The 24,668-nt window shown below is 38.4% G+C and overlaps 1 protein-coding gene across 1 annotated transcript in view; it reads left to right on the top strand.

Moving 5' to 3' along the window:
• The window catches only part of cpne9 (copine family member IX), a 75,010-nt gene that overhangs the window by 11,387 nt on the left and 38,955 nt on the right, over positions 1 to 24,668 (top strand). Inside the window, exons 3-7 of the mRNA XM_036592169.1 lie at positions 4,443 to 4,489; positions 16,095 to 16,198; positions 16,851 to 16,890; positions 17,042 to 17,044; positions 17,495 to 17,571. Of these exons, the coding sequence (XP_036448062.1) occupies positions 4,443 to 4,489; positions 16,095 to 16,198; positions 16,851 to 16,890; positions 17,042 to 17,044; positions 17,495 to 17,571 (271 nt within the window). The remainder of the gene's footprint in view (positions 1 to 4,442; positions 4,490 to 16,094; positions 16,199 to 16,850; positions 16,891 to 17,041; positions 17,045 to 17,494; positions 17,572 to 24,668) is intronic.

Here is a 24,668-nt window from a genome sequence, read left to right as displayed (position 1 = left end):
AAATGAAAGAGTCAAGGAGACTCTTATGCTGAAGTCAATGATTATGTGAAATCACAAAGCTGTCGCTCATGTATGATGTGCAGGCCAGACTCTTCTACCTTCAGAAAAACACTGTGCAACCAGTTAGAGAACACACCTTTCAAATCACCATGTGTTTCCCACAATGCCTTGCTTGCTGACCCCCGCTCCCCCCATGCTATTCTTCATCCTTCATTCTGTCATTCTTCTAGCAGCACATTAAGCCAAATTAGGCCACAAGAATGAGCGAGTGTTGGGAAATGACGTAGGATTTGAAAAGCAAAAAGGCTACGACGCTGCTTTGTCTTGGCTTAGTCTCCTCTAGACTTTTAATGAAGGTGCAGCTGTTCTTTTATTATGGAAATCTTTTAGGGGAAAATTTGGGAACCTGCCTTAGAAACACCTACTCAAACCTGAGCGAGGATTCATTCTTAAAATTAAAGCAGTGACTTAGCCATTAATCAAATGTAAAAACTTCTGTATTCAGTCAGCCAAGATATGTTTGGTGTCTGAACCTTCTTTAGTTTTACAAAAGAACTGGACACTGGAACTAAGAGGCTAATGTAGCTAACGAGCAATAGGTCAGCACTGTGCAAACTAGGTGCCTTGTTATAAACCACAATGACTTGTTAAGTAATCCCAAACAGACTAGTGGGTTCTGACACTATATAACATGCTGTTATCAAAGTACAAACAAAATTCTGGCTACTAGAGCTACTATTTTTTTTGAGCTTTTTGATGTTCTTTTGTCATTTTTATAAATACACTGTTAGAAATAAAAGCACTGTGCAGGTACATTTTTCGTTCATCAAAATACAAACAATGTAAATGTTTCCTCAAAGGTACAACGGTGGTTTTAAGGTCCAATTTTGAACCTTAAATAAGTTTTTCCAGGTGAAAAATACATATTTGTACCTTTTCAGAACCAAAACTTTTTAAAACAAAATGATAAAAAGCCTGGAGATGAGATGGGCTGTGTGGAGTCAATACAACTTAGAAAATTTTAGTGAATTATGATACAATTTCCCTGACTAAAGGTACTGAGATGTACCCTTGAGCGTACCACCCCAGTGACAAGAGGGGTACTGCCCCAATGACAGTTTAGTACCTTTATTTCTGACAGTGTAACAGTATGTCATATAGTGTCATAAACCACATAAATAACAAATATAACACAGTTGAGGCAAAGATTTAGGATGTGAGGATGCTAACTAGTGTACATTAGTGAAACCTTAAGTGCTAAAAGGTAATGGAAAACATTACTTAGAGGTTGGCAAAATGGCAAAATTTAATATTGCGATACTTCAATACTTCAAGAAATTATCACAATACACAATATATGTCAATATATGTCAATATTTATTTTTTAGACATCTGATCAGTTGGAACACAGAAAAAAGAACCAGTAATGTTACATTTTGAAAAATACTATCAAAAACTGTGAACACAATTTTTATTTACTTTTTGGCACTAAATGCAGTTAAATGAGATTAATTTTGCCTTTTTTTTATAATGAAACATGCAGTTGGTCAGTGTTCTATAAGTACTGATGACATCCTCTCTATGTTCACAAAAGCATATTGTATTGTATTGTGTTGTGTTATAATTTATCACAATAACGATAAATGGGTCAATGACATGATGTGCATTTTTTGTGTTCAAGTGCATTACTTTGCCAAAAAATAATTTAATAAATACATGACATATATCAAATTATTGAACAATATTTCTTTCGTGTTAAAATTTTTCAGTTCATCCATGTAAATTCATCCAACAATATATGTTGATGATTTAAAATAAAAAAGGTCATATAGCTATAAAAAAATCTAAATAAAATTGTTTGGCCTGATTTCTTCTCTGAAAACTCTAAAATAAAAATTATGCTGCAAAAATAAGACAGCTTTAAAAGTGCTTGACTCACTGAAAAACATTTGTCCACAAATTCTTTCTTCCTCAAATGTCAGGCAGCACAGCCGAAAACAAAGGACTTTTATTTTGAAATGCTTTTACGAAAGAGGGGCCAGTGTACTGCATTATAAAGAAGACCCCAAATGACTTTCATGGCGCAATACCAATGTCAGTCAAAAATATTGGGGATTTTTATTTTTTTTTTGGAGTCATGGTTAGAATGGTTCAGTATACCATGTCAGGTGGTCTGAGCTCAGGAAAATTTGCCTTTATAATGTGTAATTGTTGTAATGTTTATTTATTTGAAAAAATCTAAGTATAAACCCAAGTTCAAGGACAAAAGTCTTTCTTCAGCTGTCTAAGTAGATGCCTGTTTAATTTGAAATTAGTCTGAAAAGTCAGGTGGCACAACCATTATTAGTCAAATGGTGCAACCAATACAGTTTCAATAACTGAAATTAAAGGCAATTAAAAGCTTTGATAACACTAATTATATTTAAAACATAAAATGCACATAGATATAATTGTAAATATATGTAGATACTGAGGTGTGAGGAAAATGCACATCATGTTCTTTTTAATAATTAAAATTTTTATTTCATTTTGAAAAACCTTATTTGTCATAGACACATAAATTGTCATATTGCCCAGCCCTAACATCACTGATAAACAACTAAACAATTATTGCCACAGCAACTAGCATAAAATGCTATTCAGAGGGATCCCGTCCAATCTGGCAGCTCTGACCAGGTTGCTGAGACTGTTTGAGCGTGTCGGTGATGAGCAGAGCAGGAAAGCAGAGAAAGCAACATCTTGTTAACCACACTGTCTCAAAAAAGGAAAACAGCTGTTTGTTCAGTGATTGAAGGACTGATCATGTTTGAGGTTCTATGTAACCAAGTTTAAGCTGCTCAAAAACCGCTTTATACCTGAGCGCATGTGCTAAACTCAGCTGTATAGTCTTAACAACCAGTACAGTTTCAATACATCTCTTTCTGCTCCAGACGGACAGCTGTCTATCGTTTATTCTTTGACATTAATGCAGTTCAGAGTATGCTAGCTAGTGATCCAGAGCAGTAGGAAGAGCCTTTAGACTGCAACAGGAGATTACCACCAACATTACCACCTCAAATTAAAGGTAAGAATGGGGTCTCAGCAGCCTTTCCTCTGACCACTGCTGAGATATCACTGTGGCTCTCACAGGAAAAGACTATGTGACTGACATAAATAAAGGCTACCTATTAGTACACCTATTTTATCACTTTAAAGATGTGGAGTATTATTTGAAATCTTTATTTTCCTCATGTAATAAGAAAGCTGTGAAAACCTGGAAGCTGTGTTCTGATGTGGCATTTTGTGTAAATAATCTGTTTAATATTATTGTATTGTCTTTCTTGTCTCCCTTATTTTAATAATATTTCTCTGTATCAGTTTATTTCATTGTTTTATATATGTTTTTCAGTTTATTTATTTTTTTGGTTATTTAATTTTTTTCCCACTCTCTCCCCCTGTCTGAACTTTATTTGTGCCAAGATTTAATAATAATAATAAAAAACGACTAAAACTGATGCACTGAATCACACACGTTCATAAAACGGGTAAAAGTCTGATATTCAAACTACTTTTTGTTTTTTGAAAATGTATTTATTTTATTTAACTATCAAGTTTTATTGACTATCCGTTGCAGCCCTAGTGTACGTTATCTTCTATTACTTGTTAGCTAGATTAGCCTTCTAGATCCAGTGCAAAATTAAAGAAGCAAACTTCAGATACTAAACATATCTTGACTGATCAACTATATTTACGGTAACAGGCAAAATTGTATAAATTTGATTCCTGGCTGAGCCCTGGCCTTACAGTTTTTTTTGTTGAATCTTCTTTGTAGATTTTTTTTAAAACTGCAAACAGTGATTAATTTGCTGGGGAACTTGAATTCTCAAGTTTTCCTTGCTTAATTAATGCCCCCTGCGCTGCAGTTAATCCAGGCTCTTTGGTGTTGGAACCCTGTCTGTCTAATGAATAGGAGTGAATAGAATAATTGATTGCATGGATTTTCTCACCTGATGTTCCAGGCTCCAACCAGCAGAAACTGGAGTTTTCAGTTATCCTCCCCATCAGTCACAACCCATAAAGCCTGCAATCAGTCTGACAGCCCATACCCACTTGGCGCCACACTTCTCCCAGCCCTCTCTTCATTTCAGTACATGGGTCTGATTTCCTCCATCTGTCCGATAGCCATTCGCTGTTTTTCATCATCTTTAATTTCTAGACTCCAGATGCTATTTCCCCTCTCTCCCCTCGTTAGCTGGCTCTAATCACCGGCCTATTTGTAGCTCTACCTGCTTTTTTACTTTTAGACTTAGACCTGACTGCAAATATAAACATGCTATCCTGTCGTAATTGGTCTAGTCGAAGATTTTCTCCCTGACCGGCGATTCTCCTGAATTCATAATGAATGGCTGGATGACTTATTTACACCAAGATCATTGATTGTTTTTCTCTCTCATTATTTCCAGTGGTTGTTTTGTATGTGCAGGGAATTGGGACGAAAGAATGGAGAGAGGTAAGTCTGTGCAGTTTATCCCTTTGTTGACCGCTGAAGTGGTTATAAGAGGCAGCAGTAGTTCAGACAGTGAGATCTCCCCTCACTCCACCTGCACAAACCATCAGGTTTGTGAAGTGTGGTAGGTAAGTGGCTTTGGCAGCAGCAGCCTATAAAAAGACCAGCCAGTAGAGCAGCTAAATCTGTGCACAGTTATAACTAGAACTGTCAAAGTTAACATGTTAATAATAAATGATTAAACCTTCTATAGTAGTACAGGCCGAAGCCCAGCTGTACGTTTTCTCTGACCTCTACACACTCTCCAGCACCATTTCTTCAGTTCAGTAAAAATAATATGGTTGAGTATAGCATTGAACACTATTGTAACATTAACAAAAGATGAGTTCTGACTAATCTTGGTATTTGAGTATCCGTAACAGATATTTATTAAACTGCAGGAAAGAAAACTTAAAAACTTAAAAAAATAATAATAATATTTGATACTAACATTAAAACCTTATCCTCTGTTAATTTTGCTTGTGTTATTGTTTGCTATCCAGTGTTGAACAGAGGAGGATGAGTCTCCCTTTTTGAGTCTTGGTTCCTCTTAAGGTTTCTTCCTCTTGCTTTTAGGGAGTTTTTCCTTGCCACTGTGGCCACTGGCTTGCTCATGGGGGCTCGGACCCAGATTTGCCTGTAAGGCTGCTTTGCGACAATGCCTGTTGTAAAAAGCGCTATATGAAGATACTTTGACTTGACTTAAAAAGGAAGGAATTAAAAAAAAGAATACTTTGGCCAAAATTAGGCTGTCGGCTTACTATTTTCATGAAAGAAATGACATTGGACATTGGAAAAGTGTATAAAAAATACATTAGAAAAGTGTGTTATTAGTCAAAAATAGCCAAGAGAAATCAGAAGGTTTTTATGTTCATTTACCATCATATTTCAACTACGTAACAACCTTGTGATTCAGAGGACCTGCTGACATCTGGGGGAAACATGTACATAAGCCAAATCAGCTTTGAGATATTTTTGTTTACCACAATGTGCGAAAGCAATTTTTGAAAACGGCATTTTTCAATGGATAAAAAGGACTTAAACCCTTGAGTCCTTATTTGGGTAAATGTCGTTATGTTGTTTTTGTTGCATACATGTCCAAAAGTTTGTAGACACCTGCTCTTCTAGCATTTCTTCTGAAATCAAGGGTATTAATATAATCTGAGCTTGTCCCCTGTCTTTGCTGCAGTAGCTGTCATAGGAAGGCTTTACACTAGATGTTGGAACACTCCAGAGTGTCCCATTCTATTGGTTAGCGCTCTTCTATGGAGATTGTACAAGCTGTCTATGTGCAATTGAACACTTGTGTCAGCAATAAATACACCTGAAAGTACCTAAATTCACCAATTAGAAAGTCTGTCTGGACACTTTTGGTTATAAAGTGTACGAGCAACATTTTATAGACAATATAAGACTGGCAAGCAAAGTATAGTGGAATATAGAGAGTTTCTATTTTGGCCTCAGGCTGGGCACTAGCAGTATTCATATAATAATATTATTTACCCCATGTTGCAGGGGGGCTAAAGAATAGCATAACTCCAGGGGGTTATGTGGTATTTAGGAGGCGTGGAGCCCGTCTTCCTTCCTGAGTGCCAACAAAGTAGGAACAATATTGTTCAATTCATGTGTTATTATTTAACATTCTCAGCACTGATCTCATAATGACATGAATAAAACTGTAAACATCATAATTACACAAGCCATGAAATTTAATAAAACTCCTCTCACATGAAATAGGCCTCCTGAGTATGAATGAAGACTGAAAGTTTGATTTAGCTTCCTCACTGGTGACAGTTTTATCTGTCTCTGCATGCTACACTCTTTAAAAACATAGTTCTTCAAGGATTTTTTAGTAAAGACAGAGGTTCTATAAAGAACCATTTGCAATTTGTTCTTTGTGTCATGAAATGGTTCTTCAGATTGATGGAGAATGTGTTATATAATTCTATTTAGAACCCTATTGAAAGTGGTTCTGTATAGCACCAGAAAGGTTCTGCTATTGTTAAGATGTCAATCAATGACATCACAACACCTGTTAAACTAGGATATGTAAAGGCTGAGCCATTAGACATGGAGTTGAAACACCATGAAACAATGAATGACTAAAAGTATACTTGAATGATTGTGAAAATCAGCAGTGCTTCACAATAAAATATTAAAATTAAGGGAAATATGCACAGATAAAAAGATGTCAAACACCAAATAAAGCTAAAACAAGCAAAACCCGTCAAAACAGACACAGACGGGGTGCTAAGAACTTGCTAAACTGGATCTATTAAAAATAATTTATGCGAGGCTTGATGGAGCTTGTAAGCTTTTGAGTTGCAAGATACTAGATTAGGCGTTGGCAACTCAAATGTTAAAAAGAGCCATTTTGTAATTTCAACAAAAATCAAACCACTTTGGGAGCCACAACACTTTTTGTCTATTTATTGAAGTAACGTTTTACCATCTTGGCTGTAAATATGTCTCAGTATATACTAATGTCCTAGTGTAAACTGCCCTTTTTTTCCCACATCAGCCCCTGCCCCCTTAAATAGTCTGTGCACGGACCTCAAATACAGCACTTTCAGTCAGAGACCACCCTTTATTTATTTAATTTCCAGTCAAAACTAACATTGATGTTCAGGTCTGGACTCTGGGATGGTCTGTCCATTAATCTGACATTACCAGCAGCTTCTTTGTTTGTGTTTGCATCTTCTTGACAGCTACACATCCTTTCAGACTCTTAGCGCTGAGTTGTCTTCTCACAGTGGAAGGATGGACAGAAACACCTGTGGATGTTTTCAGATCTGAAGAGGCTTGATTTTCTCCTGTCTCTCAAAGATGAAAGCTTTAAGTGCTGTTTATCTGATGGGGTTTTCATTTTCTCTAGTTTTGAAACACTGCATTTTCCTTTGACTTTATCCTTCTAAGTGGATTATTTTATATCTAATCTCCTCAGAAATATCTACTAAATAACTTAATCACTGGAAAATGAGCGGAAATGAAATAAATGGCTCTGGCTCTCTGGCATTTGCACAGTACTATATATCAGGGATATGAAGTTTATTATCAGATGTATCACTAAAATACTGCACAATCTTAAAAGGCAACATTATGGTGTTTCAACATCGTGTTATAGGTGATGTTTGGCACTAATACGAAAGCACAACAGACATGACCACAACTAGTTAAAGCCAAAGAATAAACTTTAGTCTTAAGCTGACTCTTATGAGTGGTTGTTGAATCACACAGGCTGATATAAAGGATTTAAAGGAGATGACTATTTGCCCACTTCTCTTCACTTTCATACATTGTAGCTTTGTAGAAGAGACAGTATTGGTCATTTGAATGATGTTCAATAATTACAGGTTTGGAGGAAGAAAAAATCAATTTGAGTTTGCTCTTCCTTTATCTGGCATTTCTCCTGTCTTCTTCAAGTGGCTGTTTTGGTCAGTTTTTCTTGCTGACTCACTCTGAGAATCTTTTTCTCTTCCCGAAAGATTCATGAGAGCTGGAAACTGTCTCAGAGATGCTGTTATCTCTACTGTTCCACTGTAGGATGGAGACTGAGTTCTCATAGACTCTAGTAGAATGAGTTTGTTAAGGTACCTAAAAAAGTACATAGTGTGCAAAACTACTTTTTTCCAATCACTTTACAAGATTGCGATGTCACTTTCTGTCTGATTTAAGTTTTTGGTCCATTTCCTTGATAAAATGGAACATTTATTTTCACTGAATGAATAGTTGCACACATTTGCTTCGTTTCCATTTTTTATTTAATTTAAATTCTATGCAGCACAAACATTCACCAGTAAAAGTAAGTTGACTTTTATTTGAGCAGATTACTGACGTCACTGTATGGTAATGGGAATTAGCTGTAGAGTGTAACTGCAAAATATTAACTAGTAATACCAGAGAACTACCACAGTACAGCTATGACATGTCAGATAACAAACTAGCCAGCCAGGTTAACCATGATGTTGGATGTGAGTGCCTGTGGTCTAATCTACTTCTGTCAGGAATTTTCCATCATAGATATTCCGCCCCTTTGAGTCTTCCAGAAACATTTCCATTGCGTTCTGGCTCACTTCCATTGTGTCTGTGACCGGCTTTTGCTGCGTTTCTGAAGTTGCATGTTTTCTTTATTTGCAGTGCGTTTGTAAAATGTACCTCCTATGTGATGTGTTGATGAACGTGTTTTCTGGATTTGCATTTATGACTTTGCAAAGTGTTTTTAATTGTATTATAAATAAGGTTTTGTTGGCCAGCAAATATAAACACTTAGAGGTTACAGGTATTGCTGGTGATAACAAAAGCATTATATAAAGTCATATTAGTTATTTCTGTTGGAATTCTGTGTGGACTAAATGCCTGCAGGTACAATCCCTTCAATGCCACATGAAAAGTATACAATTAGTCATATAAAAAAAAGGATTCGCACTATATGTGCAAGATGTGATGTTGTTAAATATGTGATACATGTGCTTTTTTTTTATATTTATATATGCCAATATATGCACATACACTGTATGACCAAACATACGTGGACACCCCTTCTAATTATTGAGTTCAGGTGTTTCAGCCACACTCATTACTAACACCTGTATAAAATCAAGCACACAGACATGCAGTCTCCATAGACACACAATTGCAGTAAAATAAGTCGTACTGAAGAGCTCAGCGTCTTTAAACGTGGCACTGTCATAAAATGACACCTTTACCACAAGTCAGTTTGTGTAATTTGTGCCCTGCTAGCTTCTATGAGCGCCAACAGCTCAGCCACAAAGCGTCAGACCACGCTGACTCACAGAGTGGGGCCGTCGAGTGCTGAAGTGCGCTGTATGTAAAAATCTCCTATCCTCTGTTGCTTCCCTCACTACAGAGTTTCAAACTGACTCTGGAAGCAACATCAGCACAAGAACTGCCCACCTGAAGCTTTATGAAATAAGTTTTCACGGCCGAGCAGCTGCACACAAGCCTAAGATCACTATGCCAAGCGCTAGCTGCAGTGGTTTAAAAGCACGCTGCCACTGGACTCTGGAGTGGTGGAAACGTGTTCTCTGGAGGGATGAATCATGCTTCACTATCTGGCAGTCTGAAGGATGAATCTGGGTTTGGTGGATGCCACGAGAACAATACCTACTGGAATGCATAGTTCCAACAGTAAAATGTAGTGCAGGAGGGATAATGGGCTTGGAGTGTTTTTCAGGGTTTGGGCCTTTTAGTTACGGTGAAGGGTGATGTTAATGCTGCAGTATACAAAGACATTTCAGACAACTGAATGCTTCCAACTCGGTGCCAACAGTGTGGGGATGACCCTTTCCTGTTCCAGCATGACTGTGTCCCTGTGCACAAAGCAAGGTCTATAAAGATTTGATGAGTTTAGTGTGAAGAAACTCCAGTGGTCTGCACAGAGCCCTGATCTCAACCCCACTGAACACCTTTGTAATGAATTTGAACATAGATTGTAAGCCAGACCTTCTCGTTCAACATCAGTGCCTGACCTCACAAAACCTCTTTTGTATTCCATCAGATGCCCTCCCAAATCTTGTGGAAAGCCTTCCCACAAGAGCAGAAGCTGTTATAGTTGCAAAGGGGGACCAACTCCATATTAGAGCCCATGGTTTTGAAATAGGATGCTCAACAAGCTCATATAGGTGTGATGGTCAGGTGTCCACATGCTCTTGCCCATATGTATATGTTAATATAATGAAAAGTATGCATATATGTAGAAATATATGTAATAGTGTCAATTTTTAATATTTACATTAATTTCAAACATATATGGAAATATTTCACACACTTAACACATATTTTGGAAAATATATGCAAATATATTTCCTTATTATGTTTGTAAGCAGGAGAATTTGAACCCAGATGAAAAGTTATTGTTGTGTACAGTCTTGTTTTGCAGAAAGAACAAAACATCTTACATTTTTACCATATGTTTTGTAATTCTCCAACCCCTTCAACACCGAATGTAAATTGAATGTAAACACACTGTCTAACTATTAATTACATATTTACATTTGTGTAGAATGGCAAATGAAAGTAACTCTTGATTTCTAAGGGTTAACAGTGGGCAGTTCCAGTTCTGTAGTTCTTCATTCATTACAACACTTTCTACAATATACATTAGTTTTATATAATTCAATAGGTTTTAATAATTCAAAGTAAGCACAGAATTTTAAGCCTAAAGATTAAGGCCTGAAACATTTGCTTGGAGTTTAAGGGGTTAAAATTGTCCCGATGTTGTGAAAAGGGCATCTAGGAGAGGACAGAAGCGAAAGCGAAAACAATGCAGTCCTTGGGGATTTGAAGTCGAAGCTGAAATCTTTATCAGTGCACTCTGGAGACATTCTCCAGCAGGAATCATGAAGTATTCATATTTTAGCCTTGCCTTCTTTACACAGCACCAGCACAGCTGTAGCAGACTCTTCTCAGATAAAGCAGATGAACACAAAACTTGTATACATGCATATCTTGAGTGCTTGATTAACTTTGCATATCTGAATGTGTTGCATTTTTAATGAGAACACCGCCTTCAGCAACACACCCTAAAATGCTAATATGGCTAACAATAACTGAAAGCTAGCAGAGGTCATGTTACATTTTTTAAACTACTTCTCCTTGTCGTTGTTGTTGTTGTTGTTGTTGTTGTTGTTTCTTGTTAGCACTAGCATTTTGTGTGCAGTATTCCTTAAACGGATTTGTGTAAAACACATAGATTCAAGTATTACCACAAGCTACAGTTATCAAACTGTGCATGATGTGTATCCATGGTATCATTACGAGTGACAGAAGGATATACCAATATAAGTATTTATGTGAAGTACAGTTTGATGCATCTAAGAATCAGTTGATTTCAACTTATAAAGAACAGGATCATACAGTTCAATCAATAAAGAGGTAAAAATAAAAAACTGTCCTATCGTACCTTGTGGTATATGTTCTCAAGCTGATTGTAATGACTGGGGTTCGTAGGCAGGACACATGCACAGAGGCTTTATCCAATCCAAGACTCATAGTCACAACAGGCAGAGGTCAGAAGACAGGCAGACGATATGACGGGCAAATCCATAAAGCAAAAACCACAAACAAAGCAAGGGTCAAAGCATGGGAAATATCAAAGAAAGCTAGCTCAGCAACAGCAGCTTGGAAGGCTGGTACCAGATCAGGATGGGAAGCTGGCACAAGAGCTGCACAAGCAACCAGCACTGGAGGAGGAGCAGCTTGGACAGTCGGCACAGGAGCTGCACAGGGAACCAACACTGGGAGAGCATCCTGGAGGATTGGCACTAGAGCCCTGCATGGTGCCAGCACTGGCGCTCTCTGGAGCACTGGGTGGCACTGTGGGATCTGGCACTGGGTTGCTGGTGCTCTCTGGAGCACTGGGCAGCACCGTGGGACCTGGTGCTGGCTCGCTATAGCTGTCCTCTGCTGTAGTGGTCTCTACGCCCAGCGACCCGCTTGGCAGCACAGGGACTGGAGCCACATTGATATAGCCCCCCCTTAGAGGTTCTTCCCAAGGGTCAAAGGCAAACAGGAAAAGATCCCAGAACTTGGCCAGTGAGTGAGTGGCCCCACTCTTAAAGGCCCACAGGCAGACATTTGTAGCAACGAGGCTACAAGCGCCACCAATTCACAGTGGTAGGCCTGGTACAGCCGACACCCATAAACTCCTATGCCTCTCTGACAAGCTGTCAAACGTCCCCGGGGAGGTCAGCTGGTGTTTAGGACTCGGTGATGGCCATGGCATGCTACTCGCTGCATCCTTCATCTGCAAAGTCTTCTGTAACAATTTGGGTTCATAGGCAGGATACATGCATGTAGTAGCTTTATTTGGGGCAATCCAAGACTTGTAGTTACAACAGGTAGGGGTCAGAAAACAGGCAGGCAACATCACAGGCAAATCCATATAGCAGAAACCAAAAACAAAGCACTGAAAATATCAAAGAAAGAAACTACAGCTCAGAAGGTTGTTTTACACAGTGACTTCACAAAGTCAGAAGCCAAAAAAAAGGAGTATATATATGTTGAATTCAACCCTTAGAATAAGCTGCTGGTATGTATGATGAAGGGGTGGAGCCAGGGAGGAGCAAGAGCTGGAATGAACCATTCCAAACAGGGCTAGTCCAAAGAGTCTCCAAAGGAGGAAGGTAGTGGGGGGAACCTTGTGAAACTGATTTTCTTTCTCCTCTCCCAAATGTCATTGGGTCCTCTGAATTAGGAGGTTTTTAAATAGTTGAAATATGCATATTGCTACATACATATTACAATTACGCTAACACTCCTTCGCAAGTAACATAAAGGTACCCAGATAGCAAATTTGATATGGCTCAAACTTGGGCCACAGTCAGCCTGCGTACCACATTGAATAATGGCACAGGAGAGGGCCAGATGCAGTTGCAAGACCCAGCCATTAGAGGGTCGCATCTCAGCCACCTTTAAACCACCACTGCTATAACTGACCCACCAGTGGGATTTCCACGTTTGCACAATGCCAGCAGGCTCTTTGGCCACCAGCTGCAGATGAATGTGCTTTCATTTTTAAGACTATAATTCCAAAATAACCCTACATGTCCAAAATGTTTACTACACTATGACTTATTTGAAGTAAGGTGGCTGACTTACTTCAAATAAGTTTAAGTTCACTGAACATCAGATACATTTTATTAGTCTATTAACTTACTATTTGATGTTTGACAAAATCAAAATTATGAGCAGCCACAAATCACTTTAAACTAAATCTGAATTATTCTGCAAACTAGGAAATGTAGTAGTGTTCCTAGTACTGAGGTTGACTGTGTTAGACTAAGTAAAACTCTCACTTTAACCCAACATTATTTTTTGTTCAAATACCTAATATATCACATAGGCCAAAACATTTTAGGTTGGATTTTTTACAGTGTGCCATGTCATATATGGTTGAGATCTGAATGTCAGTCTTTGCCAGAAGTGGCCCAGATCTGTTTTGAGATGTGGGCCATGAAAGCATTTTTAGTATGTGGGCCACTTTTGCCAACCATGGGCCAGCAGTGCCACATCTTTACCAGGCATGGCCCACATCCGCATGCTAGCTGAGTAAGACGTAAATGAGCATTTCTATGTAAACGTACAGCTGCTTAAATAGTAATCCACTACTTCCAAAGTCACATACCTACCACACTTGACAAAACTTGTAGGCTTGTGTGGAGTATGTTCATAAAATTGCCAATTTACTAACTACTAACTAATTGGCAATTAGTTCCTTTAAGCAATTTAACTGAAATGAGAGTAACTGAAGTGAGAGTGATATTTGGCAGAAAAATGTATGTAGGAAACAACATATTGACTTTTGAACTTTTAACACAATTTCAGAGGCCTATAATATTTTAGTCCTTGTTTCCTTGTTTTATTATACTAATTCTCTTTCCACTGATAGGGGATTTGCTTTTTTAAGTTAAAAGCTGCTATTTTTTCCTTGTGTCTCTGTCATTGCAACTCTTGGCCATTGTCATGTCTTCCGTGATGTCTGTGGCTACATCAGATAATTAGCGATTTTAACATGTCAATTCTGTGCATTTCTAGAGTGAAATTTGTGACTCATGTCACTGGCTGAATTTTTTGCACTGAAAGAAAGTCACCATGAAGCAAAGACACGTACTTACAGGGGTACATGCACCACTGAGCAAACCTCATTGAAATGAGTAGGCGCTAATGCTAATGACTCTTTCCAGGTCCACCTCCATGGGTCAAACCTTCCCCCAAACCTCCTCTAATTCGCACTCTTTATTGGCTATAGATCTGATAGATTCCATGGACTTCTTAATGCTGGTAATAGATAGTGTGGATGTGGAACTGATAAGAGGGATTATGTTTGTATGGTCTGGAGAGGGGTAACAGAGCGCTGAAGCAGTGTGAGGAATCAATAGCTCATTGCTGGAAGTTATCAGTGAGAGCCAGTGAGAGCTGCTGACCAGTGGGGACGGATGTGTGATGGCCGTTGGGATGTGTCCGCCAGCTGCTGCACCACTTCACAATCACCCTGGGAGAGTCTATCCCACCTCCTCACTCACACTGAGCGCAATCTGCTGTTTGGATCTGCTGCCTCGAAAAAGAAACTCAAACTTAATGCTCTTAGGAGAAGCTCTAGATTTGGGTTTGATACTGAAAATAATCTGTTTATCCCAAACAATTTTGGACCATTACTGTTGGACCATTTAAGTGTAATTGGAAGCTCCAATGACAGAAAGCTGTAATATGTATAAAGATTAAAAACAAAATGTTGTTCTAAGTGACTGTAACATACTGTAGAATAAACTATTTTTCTGGACCAACCAGCAGGCCAGCCTACTAGAGTCACTGTCACTTATGAGTGACTGACTGACTGACTGACTGATACCCATTGTTGAAATGTGCATACATCACCTGAGACAAACAGTAGGTGGCAGTATACACTTATACCCGCATACTCATACCCCAAATGTAATGCTAACATAGTATTAATGAAAGAAAAGCAGAAAACAGTAACATAGTGGTGAGTACTTCGTGTTTATTTGAGCTTGGGCTGTGGACTTCAGTTGGACATTCTCACCTTGCAGTAAAAGTGTTACACAGTTTTTCACTCTTTTATGTGAGGGAAATGTCACCAAGTGCTGGTAACATTACGTGAGCACTAAGTGCATTAAAACAGAATAGTATTTTGGTATCAGTCATGTCTGGTTCCGTTTCCTGTTTAGTGTAAAAATAAACATATGCTTAATGCTTGTTTTAGGCTACTTAGTTCATAGGGAGTGTTAGCATTTGTTATGCTCAGCTTTTCAGAGACTCTAATTTTGAAGGGCTGGGTTATTCGGTGTGTGTGGTTGTAGCTGAGTGTCAGAGTGAGCCTAGAGTTCGCGCAATATTGTGTGTTTCCCTGTTGTTTTGTATGCTGTTTTTCCCAGAAATTGCAGTAAAGCGAGTATGAACCAGAACCTTGACTCCTTGAGTTTCTTGAGGGAACCTGCCTCGTTACAATATTTTGATGTGTTGATTTTTAGAATTAACACTTTGTTAGTGTTAATGTATCATTAGCTAGCTCAGAAGCTATAATTGTAGTGATGTTAACCTATATACTAGCAGCTAACATAGCAGATCGTCTTGTTTCAGTTAAAGCTGTGTAGTGTGCAGCTAATGTTGCTAGGTTGGACAAGCTTTATAGAACATTAGCAAAATGCCATTCAGCATAATAAATTTATGTTGCAGTTTGGATTCACTACAGTGTTAAGTTTCCAGTTTAAAATGCTGTACTACTGAAGTGGATTTTGATGTAGCTAATCAAAATTTGACACATTATAAACAACAATTTGCTACCATGCTAAAGTTAGCTTTCCGTATTTTGACAAAAATGAATTTGTGTGTTACAATTTCTAATCAGATTGAATAGTTTTTAAAAAATTTTTTTTAGTAACTGTTGCTATGAAAGAGTGCATTTGTGGGTGGAGTTTAGGCAGGTCAATTGAGTTTCTTTTGTAAAAACTGGATTATGGATGCATTGATTTCATTGGTGTCTGTGAAATTTCAGTAACATAAATAATGTTCTGTTTTGTGGTTTTTTAAGTTCGGCAGGACAGAAGTTATTGAAAACACACTAAACCCAGACTTTGTGAGAAAGTTTGTTTTGGATTACTTCTTTGAGGAGAAGCAGAACCTTCGATTTGATGTGTAAGTGCATTTTTTACCAAATTCTTTTTTGTTACTATGTACTAAATGTATTTTAGTTGGGTTTAGCATTATTATAAATATTGTTGTCAAGGGATTTCTCATTCATAAAGGGGAATTCCACTATTTTTTTTCTTCAAATTTCAAATTTCGGCATAATCGTTAAAATGTAAACAAAGTTTTTCAGAGCGGTTTGATGTGGAATGATCTGTTCTAGAGGAACTTACCAAGTCACAGGGATGGTGATAGGAACCAGATGTCTGGTTTGATGTCTCTGAAAGCTTTCTTCCAGAAAGCTGTAAGATAAAATGGTCATCAATATGCTGCTTCATGTCTGATACACTGTTTTACAATAATGTTGCAATAGGCTTTTGACCTAAAATGTACTTTTTAAATTCATTTAAAAATTTACACACACATGTATGTTCAGTGGTCAATTTGGATGGTAAATAAAATGGCTATATTTGTATTGTAGTTATCATGAGTCCTGGTTCCTATCACCACCACTGTAAAGAGAACTGAGTCAATACATTTCTCCACAGTTTCTCTCATCAAACCATTGAATGAGTTAGGCAAAAGTTTTGAAAAACTAGTGGACATCCCCTTTAAGGCACTATTTTATAAATAAGGCTTGTCTCCTTGTATTCTGTTGCAGATATAATGTGGACTCAAGAAGTTCAAACATTTCAAAGCATGTAAGCCTGTATACAGTTCTTTCTTCTTTCTAAGACATACAGTATTCTAAATTGTGATTCAATACTCAATATTTATGCTGTTTATTGGAGTAAAGAAAACTAACAGATCATTTTGATCTCTGTGCTGCTACTCTGGATACATGGATTACAGAAAGTAAGTCATGTACATGTTAAAACCAGGGATATTATGAACAGATTTCAAACTTCTTGTCGTAATTTTGTCCTCCTCTTTTTGCCCCCTCATTTTTCTTTTTAGTACAAAACAGCCACATCTCCTGTTGCTCTTTGTTTCTAAGTCAGATTCTTGTTTTAATTTGCAAGAACATAAAACAAACTGTCAGGATTTTTGAGACGAGGCCTTTGTTTTGTCTCTTCATTTGCTTCTTTTGTATGCTGTGTCGTTGTCATTGATTCATCAAATCCATTGCTTTTAGGTTGCATCAGTTAGGCATCATCTGTCTTTTAATTCAGTGAGGCGGTGGAGGTGAGTGTTTGCATGCGCATGCTGATATGGTCTAGACAGGGCTGCCGCTGTGTATTCTTGCCGGCGCAGCTGTGGACGACCCACATTCGCCTGTAACTGATTAGTGTGTGTCTCCTTCAGTCTTTCCTGGGCCAGACCTTCTGCACTCTGGGAGAAATCATTGGCTCTGCTGGGGCTCGTCTGGAGAGAGTGCTGTCGTAAGTGTCTGCTGCCTTTATTCTTCATCTTACAGAGCACAGTCTTAGCTATTTAGAACAAGTGCACTCCCACTCCACTTCATCAAGGCCACAGAACACTGACCCAACATTCTCCAACAAACACCAGCATTCTAGCACTGGCAGTTGGCCTTATACTGTTCCAGAATAAAAACAGACAGCACAAATGAACCTGTGTGAATAGGGGATAAGATTCTAGGGTAGTGTAAATGGGGAGAACATTCTAGAACAATGAGAATAGGGGTGGGGGGGGGGTGTCACAGAATCTAGAATAGTAAAAAAGGAGAGAAGATTGTAGAACTATGGATGAGGGATAACATTTTCGGAACACCGTGAATTGGTATAACATTCTAAAACAACATGAATAGGTTAGAATGATCTAAAACTCTGTCCATGGAGAGAACATTCTAGAACAGTGAGAATGAGAGAGAAGATTCTAGAACACTGTGAAAGGGGGAGAAGATTCTAGAACAGTGTGAATGGGGAGAACATTCTAGAGCAATGTGCACAGGGCCAAACATTAAAGAACAGTGTGAATGGGAGGGATTGTTCTAGAACACATGCATGGGGAGGAAGCATTCTTAAAAAGGGGACAAGGTTCTAGAACAGTGAAAATGGAGAGAAGACTGAATGATGAGAACGGGGTGGGGGCTGGGGATTCTATGGAAAGAACATTCTAGCACACTGAAAATGACATAGAAGATGGGGAGAACAGTCTGGAACAATGTGAACAGGACCAAACATTCCACAGCAGTGTGAATGGAAGAGATTGTTCTAGAACACAAGCATGGGGAGAAAGCATTCTAGAACAGTGTGAACAGTGGGACAAGATTCTAGAATAGTGTGAATAGGGAGAACAATCTAGAATGTTCTAGAACACTTTGTGTGGGAGGAGAACATTCAATAACATTAAATGGAGTTAACATTTTAGAGCGATATAAATGGGGGTGGGGGGGCATTTCACCTTTGGCTTCAATAGGGACTAATTTTGAAGGAGTAGTTCACCCAAACTGCAAAAATTTATCTTCATAATTCATGAGTAAAATTGGTCCACTGGCATTATGCGAAAAAGATTATGATGTCATTCATAACTAGCCATTTTGGTATTATTGGGTGAAGCTTATTCATAAAATTTCTACAGTGTGTTTGCACAGCATATTAGTACACTGACAGATTTATGTTTGCGATATACACTCACTGTCCACATTATGAGCTCCTTCTAATTTATAGATTCACTATATAGATGTATAGGTGTACAATTACAGACTGTAGCCTGTTGGTGCACAACTTGTGACAATGATGTTCAAATCTGAACCGAATTCGAATTTCAACTAAAAGATGATAATATTGAAACTTTACATCACGTGTCAGTTTCATCATCGACAATAACATTATTTGTCATTGTTACTTAGCTATGGACACCGTTATCACTGTTAATGGCATTTGACTGACCTCTTTGAATCAGGCTTAGATGAAACCTCACAGACTTTTGCAGCTTACCCCTAGGCTAGAAGCTGCCTCCATAGAAGACTCAACGGCAAACAAACACTTTTAAGCACAGATTAGTTTGGCCTGTTCCTGTCTCTCTGTAGTAGACCCCCCTTTGGACTCCCCCATTCAGTTATGTATGTATTTGCCTTATCATGCTCATGCAGCCCAATGGCTTTCTGTTCCCCACGCTCAGATTGCACAGCTTTGGCTGATGTGAAAAAGAGAGAGCAATGTGACAGGGTATTTTGAGGATGCCACCAAGTAACTACTGACCGTGGAATTTCCTTGCCAATATAAAGTGCACTTGGTAACACGCTTGTCTGGTTGTGCCCTCTTTCAACTGCACTACACACATAAATGTAGGCTTCTTCACTGAGAGCTATGATGCTTTTATTGAAGCAACTGAACATTTTGATTCTTGTTTAATAACCACTAGTTAGCACTCTGCAAATGACATCATATTAATCAGTAGCTACCGGTTTCCCTTCATTAGCCATATTAGCATGACTGTTCTTTTAACTTGTGCTTAGCTGTAGCTGGTGAAGTTTTCAACAGCATACTAAATATTAAATCCCCAAAGCTCACCACTGTTCCATGTTGTGTAGCTAACAGTAAATGAAAGTGGATAGCAACCAAAGATTAGCATTACACAACTGACAACTTGGTGGCTATAGTGTCAATTCTTTGTTTGCCATGTCAGCATGTTTGGTCACACTTCTTAAAAGTGAATAGATACTAGTTAGCAATATGCGAATGTCATGCTAATAGCTTCTGTTATTTGGAAGCCATATTATGTTTGGTCGAATTGTTCTCATGATTATCTTTACTAAAAAAGGTGATTCTTTAAGAGTTCTTTAGTAAAGCCAATGGTTCTTTTTAGGGCTACGAGGCCTATATAGATCAATTTCAAACTGAAATGGTTCTTAGCATGGTGAAATGGTTCTTTAGACTGATAGAGAATGTGTTGCATATGGTTCTATACACAACCTTTTTGAAAATGGTTCTATATGGCACCAAAAAGCATTCTTCAATTGTTATGATGTCAACCTTGAACCCTTGAAGAAACATTTTACAAAGTGCGTAGGTGGTGGGCTTTTCAACAACATGTCAAAGCTAAGACTTGTCTGTTCATTTCTCTCGTGCTTATTTGTAGCTTGTGTAATTTTCCAAAGTATGCTAAAGTAGCATTTTGTGTTGCTACCAGTGACTCAAAATTAATAGCAGCAGATGGTTAGCACTAAAGAAATGATACTTTGCTAATTGGTGGCTAGCTTTCATTCACTGTTAGCTATGGTAGAATAGTTGGTCAAACTTCTAATTTGCCATGTTAAAGTTCCTTTAAATCATGAATGAAAACAAACCGCCACTAGCATCATCATGCTAACCGGTAGCTATCAGCTGCCTTTCACTGTATAGCCATGTTAGCATGTTATATCATAGCCATGTCAGCATGTTTGGTTAAATTGTTTATTTACCTTGTGTTTAGTTGTAGCTTGGAATTTTCAACAGCATACCAAATATTAAATCCCAAAAACTAACTCTTGTTTTATTTTTGTGTTGCATTCCTATCAGCCATGGTTAGCATTACACAAATTACATTACTAATTGGTGGCTACCAGTTTCCATATATTGTTAGCCATGTTAGCATGTTTGATCACACTTGTTCCTTTAGCTATTCATGCTGAATACTAAATGACACATTCTAACTGTTGTAGATGGTGGACACTAAATCCTAAAAGCTAACTGTTGTTAATTTTGGGTATATTGCTGAACTAGGCTTGCCTTGGACTACATAAAAGGATCAGAACGATTAGAAGGGGCTGTGCTATTCTGCTATAAGCCTCGTCAGGCTTTGAAATCTGGCTTATCTATGACTTTTTGTGTGTGCCTTTGTGTCTTAACTTAGCGTACAGCATGTGATTTGTGTTTGTGTGAGACGAATGCATGAGAGAAATCCCCACACTCCCCTTGGCCTTTAAAGCCATTCTCAAATGCCTCACCATGCCAGCAGACAGCAATGTATTTAAGCAGAAGTGGGCAGCGATTGGGCGTCCTTTAGTAGGTCAGCCTGTTTTCAGGTACTGACTGTGTCGCTACAGTGTGGAAGTGAGGAGAAGAATCACTACTTTCTTACCTGCCCGTTTCTATGGCAACTCACCAAGGTCTCCTGCACTATGCACAGTAGGCTGGGGCTGCGATTGGGCAAAACATCCTCCTCCCTGTGTTTCTGTAAGATAAGGCAGGGGAGTTTTCGGGGCAAGGGAGGCCAACGGATCATGTCTGAGGCGAGGATTTGAGTGTAGCTCTGTCCCAGAGTCGATTTGGAACCTGCTAATGTGTTTTTCTGCACTGGATCAGGTTTGGGCTGAAGAATCTTCTGCTGTGTTCTGATCCTCAACCTTATAGTCTGTATAACTGAACCACAACCACAGTGAAAAATTGAGTTTTTTTGTAACCCATTTAATTCTACTGGTAATAATTGTGAGTGGTGCTTGCAAAGCTCTAAAACAGTTGTTAATGTGTTTTTTACTGAAACCATAAATGAAATTAAAGCCTGTCTTGATTTAATATGAACATTTTTATGTAAGTAGTATAATTTGTCACATGAGCAGAGCCAAGCATGTCAGTAAAACATGTTAGAATACAGATACTGCTATTATATTTGGTATATTTAATCTTTATTAGATCTATTATTGATATTTTAATAAGATTGTACTACCTCATTTATGTCATGCTCATATTATATGTAGACATCTCAGTGGCCTCCATTAGCTGCTGATATCTATCCATGGATTATTTTCCTATAGCTTTCTTTTGTTCTGAAGCTTTGGACAACAAAATGACCCAATAGAGACTACATGCAACATCATTATACATCATCATGGCTCATGTTTATCCATTTATTTGTTTTTTGCAATTGGGTCTAATTGATCAACTGATGCAAATTTGACTCTGTAGTTTCGTAACTGTCACAACTGTGACCAAGAATAAAACTTTTATTTTCATAAACCTTTCCGAAACAAATTTTGAAAAGAGATGCAGATTATTGTAAACTTCATTTACACATGCAGAAAAAATATGTACTCTCATACAGTACTTTGCAAAAGTCAAGGATGTTGAGTGTTACAATTTATTTTTCAAATAGTGATCTTTCTTTCAGACTCATAGCACAGAGTTGTCTTCTCAGAGTGGAAGGACGGACAGAAACACCTGTGGATTGTTTCAGATCTCAAGGAAGAGTGATGCTTTATTTTCTACTCTCTCTCAAAGATGAAAGCTTTAAGTGCTGTTAATCTCATGGGGACAGTTTTGATGGTCTTCCAGGTCTTGTACAGTTGTTATTTCTCTGCATATTCTCTGCATTCCTCAGTTCTGGAAACTTCTGTTTCTTTAATATTCTCCTTCATTATGCAAATGGATTATCTTGTATCTAATCTTCCCAGAAATACATACACATTATCTAAGCTGTTTATCCATCTGGGTGGTGGTGGGGGGTGCTGGAGCCTATCCCAGCAGTCATTGGGTGGAAGTCAGGAAACACCCTGGACAGGTCGCCAGTCCATCACAGGGCAGACACACAGACATGCACATTCACACCTAGGGCCAATTTAGCATCTCCAATTGGCCTGACTGCTTGTCTTTGGACTGTGGGAGGAAATTGGAGCACTTGGAGGAAACCCACGCAGGCACAGGGAGAACATGCACACTCCACAAAGAAAGGGCCCTGGTCGCCCGCCTGGGGAATCTAAGCGAGGCCCAATGCTACCCATTGCACCACCGTGCCACCAGGATAGGGTTAGAATTCGTTTTAGGATTTCAGTATAGATTATAGAAAGGCTTATTTATACTTTTATGAAGGTTTACATAAATGGACCTGAAGTGAGATGGGGGTTCAAGGGTAAGTGTAGCTTGCAGGCCATGACTTGCACAGATACTCATCATGCAAATTTTCGAGTGTTGCATCAAGCAAACACTGATTGGCTGTCCAGTAGCATTGGGTTAAGGTTAGAATATGTTTGCAGATACACAGACACAGAAGTATAATTTGCTTCAGGTTTTGTGTTAATAGTTAAGGAAAAGCTGTGTTAAATGTAATAGATCGTTAGATGAATGTCAATTAAAAACAATATCTAGTAAACATTTACAAAGCACCTACAGTCAAGCATCAAAATAGGTCTTGGAATGGTTTTGGTTTTAAATTTGTATACTCCCTCTGTAAAACATCATTATTCCTCAGTCACATTCCTTCACTCATTGGAGGAACCGCTTCTCATTTATCAGAACCTAGCCTTGAAAAAAAAACGTGTTAAAAGCTGATTTTTGATACTGGTTCTTTGTCTATATATTTTCATATTGGCTCTGTCAGTCTGTTTCAGAAGAAGCTTGCTGACGGCAACTCTGCACTGGAGTCAGCGTACAAAACAGACTGGCCCAATTAGATAAAGAAAGAAAGGCATGACATTTTCTGTAGAAAATGCTCCCAGTCCAATGCCGCCGGACCATTCATCACAGCCGCGCTCCTGTCACAGGTGTGTATTGAGATATATGAGGTAGAAATGGAGCTGAATAATCTGCCAAAAGGACTTAAACGCTGTCAGCAATAGTGTGTTTATCAATGGCAAGGCTTCAGTAGAAGTGTGGATTTACTCGCTATCCTTAAATAACTAATAAAAAACAGGAGTGCCCATACATTAAAGGATTCACGTCATAAGAAAACAAATGTTTAGTTCTTTTTTTCCAAATAAATGGAAAACAATGAACAAGCTTCTAAATGTAGCATTCGATCCATATTCAGTCCATACATGAAAACAAAGCAGCTAAAGCTGCTCATGTGAAATTCGTCATGGTTGTGATGTCACAATAAAAAAGCCTTCAAGAGTTTAGTTCTGCCCGTTCATGTTGAAGTGATGCAGACTGTTGTTACTGCAGACAGTCTTTAGTTAGTGGAGTGGAAGATGTGGGGAAAATGATTGAAGCAGCTGAATGTGTTTTTTCCCAACATCTTTGAGAATTTCAGTCTGACTTTAACAGTTTATTCTGTTCAAATCAGTCCAGACCCCTTTTTATGCAGCCAATAAACAGGTCATCATTATTAGGTGCCCTCAACTCACAATGTTTGGGTCTTCAGGCTTATGAATGGCTGGTTCATGACTCCTCTGACTGTATCCATCCATCTTGTTGCTGGTCATTCTCCTCTTTTACCTTCAGCTCTTTACAGAATGTATGAATAAGAACTTCAGTTTGTTTATCTGGGCTTCGAGTGAGAGGTGAGGTTTGATTTGTTCAAAGAAACTTTCAAAAGTCTTCGCCAACACCAAAGTTCAAAGGCATCAATATTTTCCTGTCTTGCTTGTTTATTGTCCAGCTTTCACATCCATAAAGAATCACAGAGAAGACCACAGCCCGGTCAATGCTGGTCTTTGTTTGTAGTGACAAACTGTTGCATTTGAAGATCTTTTCAAACTCCTTCTTTCTTGTTCTGCTGAGTGCTAGACTCTGTTGCATTTCTTGACTGCTGGACCCTCTTGTTGTTAATAATTGATCCGAGTAGGAGAAAGCTGTCCGCCATTTCCACATCTTCTCCATCA

The sequence above is a fragment of the Colossoma macropomum genome, unplaced genomic scaffold, assembly GCF_904425465.1.
Source record: "Colossoma macropomum unplaced genomic scaffold, Colossoma_macropomum, whole genome shotgun sequence".
Lineage (NCBI taxonomy): Eukaryota > Metazoa > Chordata > Actinopteri > Characiformes > Serrasalmidae > Colossoma > Colossoma macropomum.
Note: the sequence above shows the minus strand (reverse complement) of the source record. Positions and strands in the feature narration are given on the sequence as shown.